At 47.1% G+C, this 10,368-nt stretch overlaps 1 protein-coding gene across 13 annotated transcripts in view; it reads left to right on the top strand.

The window, feature by feature from the left end:
- KIAA1217 (KIAA1217 ortholog) overlaps nucleotides 1-9,585 on the top strand; it is a 300,868-nt gene extending 291,283 nt beyond the window's left edge. For 8 of the 13 annotated variants that reach the window (XM_015537196.2, XM_042991231.1, XM_042991232.1 and 5 more), the window contains 5 exons: nucleotides 868-987; nucleotides 4,726-4,803; nucleotides 4,915-6,510; nucleotides 7,030-7,152; nucleotides 7,868-9,585. In XM_015537196.2, coding sequence (XP_015392682.2) covers nucleotides 868-987; nucleotides 4,726-4,803; nucleotides 4,915-6,510; nucleotides 7,030-7,152; nucleotides 7,868-8,368 — 2,418 coding nt within the window. In that variant the 3' untranslated portion in view covers nucleotides 8,369-9,585. Of the gene's footprint in view, nucleotides 1-867; nucleotides 988-4,725; nucleotides 4,804-4,914; nucleotides 6,511-7,029; nucleotides 7,364-7,867 lie in introns of those variants that run through there. The other 5 variants (XM_015537200.2, XM_042991237.1, XM_042991239.1 and 2 more) reach the window with 4 other exon arrangements.
- The last annotated feature ends 783 nt before the right edge of the window (nucleotides 9,586-10,368 follow it).

Below are 10,368 nucleotides of genomic sequence, written 5' to 3' on the forward strand. Positions count from 1 at the left end.
GTTACTATGTTACTACTGTATTCTTTTTTTTTGTTTGTTTAAAGTTTATTTTGCACGAGAGAGTAGTGTAAGCAGGGGAAGAAGGGCAGAGAGAGAGAGAGAGAGAAAGAGAGAGAGAATCCCAATTGGGCTCTGCGCACTTTGGACGAGAGAGTAGTGCAAGCAGGGGAGGGGCAGAGAGAGAGAGAGAGAGACAGAGAGAGAGAGAATCCCAATCGGGCTCTGCACACTTTGGACGAGAGAGTAGTGCAAGCAGGGGAGGGGCAGAGAGAGAGAGAGAGAGACAGAGAGAGAGAGAATCCCAATCGGGCTCTGCACACTTTGGACGAGAGAGTAGTACAAGCAGGGGAAGGGCAGAGAGAGAGAGAGAGAGAGAGAGAGAGAGAGAGAATCCCAATCGGGCTCTGTGCACTTTGGACGAGAGAGTAGTGCAAGCAGGGGAGGGGCAGAGAGAGAGGGGGAGGGAGAGAGGATCCCAAGCAGGCTCCACGCTTTCAGCGCTGAGCCCAGTGTGGGGCTCAGTCCCACAAACTGTGAGATCGCCACCTGAGCTGAGGTCAAGAATCCGTCGCTTAACCGACCGAGGCACCCGGACACCCCACAAAGGGCATGCGTTCCAAGGGTTCTGTCCATTTATCACGCCGTGGCACAGCCAGTGAGAAAGCCTCTGCCTCTGGCTCAGAGCTCAGCTTTGCTGCTCTGAGGCCAAATGCCAAACCAGGTTTCGTGGCGCCGCCTCCCCGTCCCTGGTGTGACCGCCCGGCAGGACTAGGCTGGGGTCTCCACGCCTCCAGACTCCCTGTCTGTTCCCTCCTCCCTCATCACTACGCCGGCATCCCTGTTAACCTCAGTATTTTAATCCCTTAGGCATTCCAGAAGTGTTCCTTTATGGATGTAAATTCAAACAGTCACGCTGAGCAGTCCCGGGCTGACAGTCACGTTAAAGACACTAGGCCGGGGGCCACAGTCCCACCCAAGGAGAAGAAGGTAACGTGGCAGTTACACGTTTGCCACACAGTCGAATGGTCCTTCTTTCCTTGCTCTGACACTAACACCGCTCCTGCGTTTGTCCTTCTTTCTGTGCCCTCTTTTTCCCTCTCACCTGGTTTGTTTTGTTTTTTTTTTAAACTAACGGAGACACAGCCTTAGGTTTAATCAGAGATACCTGGTTCGGGTTCCCAGCGTGCGCTGTGTGTTCCTGTAACAGTCTATGCAGAACTTGGGCATTATCTTCCCAAACTAAAGAGTATCCCCGTTGCAAGATTTTCTAGGACTCTAGAAGAAAATGGAAACACCAGTCAAGTGTGTAGCACTTTTTCTAATTCTTAACGTGTCTTCTAGATCCAACACGCCTGTGTCAGAAGTAGCTGCAAGCCTTAGAGGGTAGGGACAAAACACACCGCAGAGCTACATGCTCACCATCCCTGGGTGTATCCTCGTAGAAACGACGCAGATGTGTTTGCACACGTGTTCAGGAACGCCAGACGGAATTTGCGTTAAGTAGGACAAATTCTCAAACTATACCTTGCAAGACAATAAGTTCGGTGTAAGCTCAGTGCTCATACACATTGTGGCGTCCTAATGGCTTCAGGACAGCTGTCCGGGCTCTAAAACAAAGTTCACCGTCATTACGTAAGTACTTTAGGGAAAGGACATTGGCCTGAATGTGTGAGCTTCAACTTTCTGAGTTGGCTCTAGAGCTTTTAGGATTCTTGGGCATAAAGCCATCTTATCTGAATGAATTTCAGGATTAAAAGCTTATCGTGACCCACTCCGGTCCTAGCACTTTTCGCAAGGACTAGGTTCGAGCTTCCCCTAAATAAAGTCAAACAAATCAGCCGTAGCGTAGCCTAATAGCTACTCCCGGTGGGCACCTCAGTCCCCGTGAAAGAAGCCTCAGTGAGGGAGATGAAGGATCAGGAATCAGAGGGCTATTCTAGCATAATCCTTCAAGAGATACGGTCCTGGGGCTGACAGCCCCCGGCCGTGAGGCCCTGACAAGGAGACCGGCCTCCTCCTCCCTGCCTTACAACCATCCTAGGGCCTCCTGCAAACTAGGTCTGCCGAGGGGGGGGGGTGGGGGGGGGGGGGGGGGGGGGGGAGGGGGGGTTGAGGGCATCTCCGTGCAGCAGGAGAGGTTATGAGATTATTGCTGTTAAATCTTTCTCATGAAGAGAATCTCCTGTTACTTTCAAGTGAACCCATGACATCCTATTTGAAATATACTCCTCTTTCAGTCTGTGGGATTGCCCTACAGTGGCCCTAAGTAAAACCACCTCATGAAAGGCCCTGGCATATCCTGAGTCACAGGGCATACCTGGGCCGATGTCTGTCTGAAACACTGGGAACTGGGAACTTCCGGAAGATCCCTCTAGAGATCATCGTTGTCTCGTAGAACTTTGCTGATTGGCTGAAAAGTTGCATAAGATTTCTCGCCTTGCAATTAGAAAGCCATAGCCTTGAGATACCCTTCACCTCAATCAGGAGTCCGTCGGATAATAGGCCAAGTCTGTAGTGAGAGCCGTATAGGCACTTAAGTGCTTGTTTTAGATACTTCTACGCAGCAGATTGACCTGTCTCATAATAACCATGAGTATCAGACTTCTCCCCACATTTTTGTCAGCACTCCTCCTGGGCTATTCGTCTACTCTTCTATAAATCAACTATTTCTTTAAAATTTTCTCCTTATCATCATGAGGTGTCAGCCTAGTGCTTCACTTGTGTACAATTTTCCTATAACTGTGTCTCTGATTTTGCTTGATTGCCATATGCATTTAGAGCCTGCCACACAGTTTTCTGAACGATCCAAACCTCAGGACCTACCTATAAACAGACATTAAGAGGTTTAACCACATTTTACGCAGTCTTGACCCTCTAAGATTACCTCTGAGATATGATTGTGAGATTACATGACAATTGTGACCGAGCTACCCTGGATACAGTGAATGCACTTGTTGCGATAATTTCGTTCTTTTTTTCTAGCCCAGTAACAAAAGTAACAGGTCTTGTGAAACCTACCCTTGACATCTTTATCTTAGTGGCTTTCATCGGAGTATTCCTGCTACCTCACCCCTTTTAAAATACGTGTGTCTCTGGGTGACATTTGAAATACTTAGCAGTGGGTATGGCATGGGCCCTGACCAGTCAGAACAGATGCCAGCGCTGACCCCGGGCACTGGGCCAGAAGAACGTCAGCTGTGCACGTGTCGTGCCTAGATTACATGTCGACTCCTTCTCCAATTCAGGGGTAAATTCTCACTCAAGTCCTAGCATGCTCTGCTGCCTCCGTGTTCGGGGTGGAAACCTTAGTCCGAAACCTCTCTTGCTTTTCTTCTTAAACCTTTTATTGGATGTGTGAGTTGTTTAACGATCCAAATTTAAAATCCCACAAAAGACCTCATGTTGTTCGTCTGCACCGGCCGAATTGTTGCACTGGTTTGGGGCCTTACCGGGAGGAGGGGAGGTTTAACAGGAGGCATCCGGTGGCTGATGCACCTCGTATGCTGTACGATGTTTCCATGTGATTAATACTGACTCTGTTGTTTGTGTGTTATTCCTTGAATGTGTATGGACATCCTTTCCATTTGTAACAGGGCGGTGGGGTTGCTGTGGGTTGACTTGGGCGGGGCCCGGTTATTATGCTTTGTTGTGTTGTCATTGCTTTAGCCAGACAACCTTCTCGGGATTGTGTCCCTTCCCCCCGTAACCACCTCTTCCTTTCGGGCTTTGGCAGCAAGAAGAAAGGGCAGCAGTGCCTTGGAAGCGACAAGGCACAGCTAGTGTTAGTGTCGTGGCAGAGCCCAAGGGAGCCAGACAAGGCCACGCTTCCCGGTGAAGCACTGTCCAGACCTGAGCCTCACTGCTGGGTCCTCACGTCCTGAATCTCGGTGACACCCGCAGAAATGGACCTTCGCTCTGTATCCGAGAATACAGAGACTAGAAGCTGACTTACGATGTCAAAGTCACCGCTGTAGCCTCCAATATCTGCTTTGGAGGTGTTTCGAGGGTATTATCATTCTGAATTTGGATTTGACCGCCTTGGGTATTATTAGGTTGAAGGTTATTGTGACACTTGACTTGGCCAAGTCCAAGTGCAAACTGCAGATACACTGTCAGTCTGTCATTTGACCAGGGAAAAATAAGGTTTTCGTTTCATCTCCAAGTACTACACCCAAGTGGGGCAGAGTCCTTATAGGACAGTTTCCAGAAAAGCAGCAGAGATAGTACCGAAATAACTAGCTGGAAGGGTTCTGGTCGAGTTCCCCAGTCTATACACAAGAAAACGGAGGCCCAGGAAAGTGAAGGTGGCACAGTTAAGGGGCAGAGCTGGATTAGAACCACAAAGCTTCTGCCTGCCGAGATACTGTGCTTTCTACTGCGCTACACCTCTCTTCCCGTTTTCGATTCTGCTAAGCTCACAATCAGATGCTGGAGAGAGAACGTGTGGATACAGAATCGATCCTTTTATTCTCTTAACTGCTCCCTCACCAATTTTGCAAATCCCTAAACTATTTTGCTAATTGAGATTTTCGTCTCGTGCGAACACAGGGTGTGTTTGGAAGCTGGAGAACAACAAAGCCAGCCAAAGTAGAGCCGTCTAGGCTTTGGCAGATGTGCTTGGCCCGCAGGTTCTGGAAGTGTGATTAAAGGAACGATTTAGTTATAGTCCACTTTGGGGGGGGGATGTGGTTTTGTGCAGTAACATGTCCTACACTATTCTACCAGAATTTGGAATTTTTCCATGAAGACGTTCGGAAATCTGATGTCGAATATGAAAACGGCCCCCAAATGGAATCCCGAAAGGTGAGTTTAGCAAATCTGCGTTCCGACGGATACCATGCAGATTCATGGCCCCCTTTCGCGGATCCTGTTCTGATTAATGTGTGTGGTTTCCCTCCTCCACTTCCCTCTCAGGTTCCCACAGGGGCTCTCACACCCCTTGACCATCCTAAATGGGAAATAGCAATGGAGAATAGTGTTTCTGATGCATCAAGAACATCAGAGTATAAAACAGACATCCTAAAGAAGGAAAATTCCATACCCGGCAAATGTTTATTTAAAGACAGTAGAAACTACACCCAGAAAAATGTGTCTAAGGTCAATGCCAGTTACTCTGGCCTTTGTTCATTAGATGAAATAAACAAAGGACCTAAGAGCTCAGGACCACAGTACCCTGTGCCTGACGCTGAGAATCAGAAGATGAATTATGGAAAGACGAAGGAGATGAGACTAGAAAGACAGGAAAACGCAGATAGGTGTGACCTTCCCTCTCCCGCTAGGTCAACTGAATTGAGCACGTGTGATGTCAGAACTCAAGATCAAGAGGTTCACATGACAGAGTTCGGCCAGGTTGCTCTAAGACCCAAGGGGGCACGGCATGCTAGCGTGAACCCCAGCGAGGACGGAGAATCGACACCAAGTTCTCCCACTGAAGAAAATGCGACCACCGACAACATCGCCTTCATGATCACCAAAACTGCCGTCCAGGTGCTCTCCAGCGGGGAGGTCCGCGACATAGTGAGCCAAAAGGGGGAAGATGTACAGACGGTTAACATTGACGCCAAGAAAGAAGCAACGTCCCCACAAGAAGGAGCTGAAAACGAAGAGCCAGTCGTGTGCCTAGACAAGAAACCAGTTATCATCATTTTTGACGAGCCCATGGACATCCGGTCTGCGTATAAGAGACTTTCAACCATATTCGAGGAATGCGACGAGGAATTAGAGAGGATGATGACAGAGGAAAAGATAGAGGAGGAGGAAGAGGAGGAAAACGGAGACCCTGTACTCCAGAATAACACTTCCCAAAAGTTGCATAAGAAGGTTGCATCCGGCAGCCCCGGATCAGGGCAGCAGGCTGATGGTAAATTCCAGCCACACTGCCTCTCACCAGAGGCTGAACCCCCGGGACAGGAAACGAGTAAGAACGAGCTGAGCAGGTTCGGCCACGCAGATTCTCCAAGTGCAGAAAGCAAGGGTGACGTGACGGATGACCAGTTTGAAAGCCCCAAGAAAAAGTTTAAATTCAAATTCCCTAAAAAGCAACTGGCTGCTCTCACTCAGGCAATTCGCACGGGAACCAAAACGGGGAAGAAGACGCTGCAGGTGGTGGTCTACGAGGAGGAGGAGGAGGACGGCACTTTGAAGCAGCACAAGGAAGCTAAACGATTCGAAATCACTAGGTCCCAACCTGAAGACGCCCCCAAAAGTACGCTTAGGAGACCAGAGCCGCCCAGTGCAGAGAACGCACCTGTGATTTCCAGAACTGACGAAATCAGAAAAAATACCTACAGGACGCTGGACAGCCTGGAGCAGACCATCAAACAGCTTGAAACCACAATCAGTGAAATGAGTCCAAAAGCCCTGGTGGACGCTTCATGCTCTTCCAACAGAGATTCTGTTGCAAGCTCAGCCCACATAGCCCAAGAGGCCTCTCCCCGCTCCCTGCTAGTTCTGGACGAAGCTCCCACTGCCCTAGAGCCCCCCTCGTCTGTACCTTCAGCCTCACGTAAGGTATCTTGGTCTGATGGAAAACGAAAAGGCCCAGCTGCTTTCTTACATCTGCCATAATCACCATTAGCAACAGGTGTCTTGTGATTTACTTGCTTCCTTTCAGGTGGCTCATTGTGGTTTTATTTTTGTCTGTTCGCCACGATCCCTTTCTCTCACACTTTCTCCCTCACCTTCAAAACAACAACAACTAGGTGTCTAACAGCTAATTGATTCTCTTTTTACCTCTGTTGCTGATTGGTGTTGGGTAAACGCAGAGGACGCTGGGTCAGTCATGTGCTGTTGAAATGATTGCTCTGATACTCACATTAAAATCCGTTTGATCAGTAGTGGAGCAGATTCATTCTGTTTGATTCTTCAAATTAACCCCAGTGGTGTCTCCTGATGTCCGTCTCCTAGATCTGTCCTGCATGTAGGGCTGTGGCTTCTCACGTTGAGCTTCTGCACACAGTGGGAGAGCTTGCGCGACAATCCGCTCACGTGCTTCTCCTTCTCTTCCCCTCCCGCTGCTCCTTCCCACAGGGCGCCGCCGGGACCCCACAGACGAGCAGGATGCCGGTCCCCATGAGTTCCAAGAACAGACCCGGAAGCCTGGACAAGCCTGGCAAGCAGTCCAAACTGCAGGACCCCCGCCAATACCGTCAGGTAGTTTTACCTTAAACCCAATTTTGGATGGACACTGTTGCGTTTAAGAAGCAAGTCACTGACTTAGTTTATACCAAATATCATGCTTTCTTTGTAAGATACGGTTTACGTAGACACCCTGGATCTGGGGCATGAAGAAAGTCTAAAAACCTTCGTTAAACTTTTCACCACGCTTCTGCATGCTTGCAATAAAACATCTTTTACTTTGTGACTCCAAAGTTTAACTGTTAACACAAGGTGCCGGGCCCGTCGGCTTTTCTTTGGGTGAATGTAGTGGTTCATCAGAACACCTCGGGAAACCGAGTCAGACCTGTCCTTGAGCTGCCCTGAAAGTCACCAGTACTAACGTATATGCTGACTGCGTTGCATTAGAGGCACATTAACTGTCCATCACGATGCCCCCGCCCCACCCCAGTAATCACCCCAGACGCATGGCCGACCTAGCACCCGGGAACGGTAGCGGGATGGTGTGCCTCTTCTCACCTACGCCGTTCTTCCTTTCCTCCCGTTCTACACATCTCCGCTCTTGTACTTTGGGGGGTCTCTACCAGGTCCAGTGCAGCACAACAAGAACTTAGCTCAGGCCTTGAACTGGTTCGGTTTGATTTGGTTTCTTTTATTTAGTCATTCTCAGAAGGGCTGTGTTGCCAGACCCTGTGGTTTGATCGTGTTACCAGCTTTCTGACAAACTGTCTCCCGCCATCTTTGTTTGCAGGCTAATGGAAGTGCTAAGAAAGCTGGTGGGGACTGTAAGCCTACTTTCCCCTCCTTACCTGCTTCTAAGATTCCAGCCCTTTCTCCCAGCTCTGGGAAAAGCAGTTCTCTGCCCTCTTCTAGTGGTGACAGCTCTAACTTGCCTATTCCACCTGCTACTAAACCACCGGTTACTTCTAACCCTCTCAGCCCCCAAACAGGACGATCTGCTCCCTCTGCCTCCCTCATCCCCTCTGTCTCTAATGGCTCCTTAAAGTTTCAGAGCCCCACTCATACAGGGAAAGGCCACCATCTCTCATTCTCACTGCAGACTCAAAACGGCCGAGCAGCCCCTTCCCCCTCCTCCTCCTCCTCCTCCCCGCCCTCCCCCGCCTCCCCCACTTCACTGAATCAAGGTGCCAAGAGCATCAGGACCATCCACACTCCCGGCCTCACCAGCTACAAGGCACAGAACGGAAGTTCAAGCAAAGCCACCCCATCCACAGCCAAGGAAACCTCTTAAAGGCCAAATCCTGTTAGGTGAAAGTCGGAGTTACTGTTAAAAAAATACACAAAAAATGTTTTTCGACAGTCTTCCACAACTGTTTTCCCAAGCGAATGTAACATATTGCCGTACTGTTTGAGGCTTAATGCTAAGTATGTGCTAAATACTGGATTAATAGATGTCAGTGAAGCTTGTTTGTTTTCTTCGTTGCTATTGTAATTACATAGTGTTTACTGTCTATAGCCGATACCCGTCAAATGAAGTAAGCATGTGTTACAAAAAGAGTGGCTGGCAGGAGAGAAGGGTGTGTGAGAGACGGGGAGGAAAATGTACTCAGCATGTAAAACATGTATGATTCCAGAATTTTAGTATGTTTTGTACAAAAATATTTTTCATTACGGAGACTAGACGTGAAACCGAGAAATACACAAGCGTGACTATCTATACAAATTGTAAAACAGATACTATAATATTTCCTTTTATTTTGGTGTTATTTAGCTTTATTACAGATTTCTATTTTTGTCAGAACGTCATGGTTCCTTTCAAGATCTTTTTTGCCAAAAACATTTTGATACTATAGCATTGTACATTTGAAAGTAGCGTGCTAGACAAAAAGCCAGTGAACTTCTACACGAGCCGACACGAGGCATATGTAGAAGGCAGTTTATCAAACCTATTGCACTGCCGTGAGAATTATGTATAATAATTTGCAGCCCAAGCAAGCTAGTTTTCTTTGCTTTTCTTTCTTTCTTTCTTTCTTTCTTTTTCTTTCTTTCTTTCTTTCTTTCTTTCTTTCTTTCTTTCTTTCTTTCTCTTGTTTCTTTCTCTTAACATATTGGGATTCTCTAGTTGTTTCCTTTCCAGTATCTAAACCCTTCCTTTGTTTCCTGAGACCTGGTGACCCACACTCTTGCATTGTGGATTTTAACATGTACACTTCTGTATGGTTCTGTAAACTGATCAACTTTTGTACATATATAAATAGACATAATAAAAAATACCGTATGTGGCAGCACAGAGTAGTTTTCGCACACCAAAGTTAATTTTTATGCATGCTTTAAAAATATATCTTGGGATGGGCAGAAATGGGGATACCCGTACATTTTTAAAAAGCAACAAGTTTGCACAGATAGAGTGTTTTTGTAAATAAATGTATTTGTATAACACAGTCATGTAATATACAGAACGATAAGCAGAGACTTTGCAAAACTAAATAAAGGGCTGCATGCTTATTATTTTTTGTACCTTGTCACTCGAACTGCTTCCTAGTCAAAGAACAAACATAACTATTACCAAGTTAATTGGTTTGGGTTTTGAGGACGTTATAAGTAACGTGTAACGGGACACGAGCTGGCTTTCAGAAAGCTCTACTTCTCTGATTCATGATGAGTTCCTGATCAATTCATTGCAAGTGCGGTGCCTTCTGATGTAACCTGCTGACTCTCTCCTCTGTGGCTTTACCAAGGTTTGGCTAACAGAAAGCAAACCTGGGTCCAGAGTTTCCACCCTCGTTTACAAGAGGGGCTCTTACTACCTTTTCTTTTTAAATGTCCGGTAGAAGTCAAGTAGAAATAAAGCATCTTTATCACTATGATTTTTTTCGAGTTCTCAGTGTCAAAAAATATTGTTGGTGTAGAAAGACATACGCTAGCTAACATTACACTGTGGGTAGCAGTCGGTGAAAATACCACCAGGAGTATGGAATCGACAAGAACAGTCTCAGGAAACTGCTTCATATCCTTTTTGGCCTCCAAAATATTTAACTTGGTTCGATGTAAAGGGAAAATGAGTATTACCTGAGCACCTGGTTGTCGGTGTCCGTAAGCTTCAAGTTTACAGATCTGGGATGCCTTTATCAGATCTAGTATGTTACAGGTCCACTCATTGTGTAAATTACGTGTTAACATTATATGAATCACGTGTTTGGGGGAGGGCTCCGGAAAGTCATCATCTTACAGCTTTTAGGTATAAAATGTTCCGACATTTCAATCACGTCCTACAACAACTCAACAAGTGCA

This window comes from Panthera tigris, chromosome B4, assembly GCF_018350195.1.
Source record: "Panthera tigris isolate Pti1 chromosome B4, P.tigris_Pti1_mat1.1, whole genome shotgun sequence".
Classification (NCBI taxonomy): Eukaryota; Metazoa; Chordata; class Mammalia; order Carnivora; family Felidae; genus Panthera; species Panthera tigris.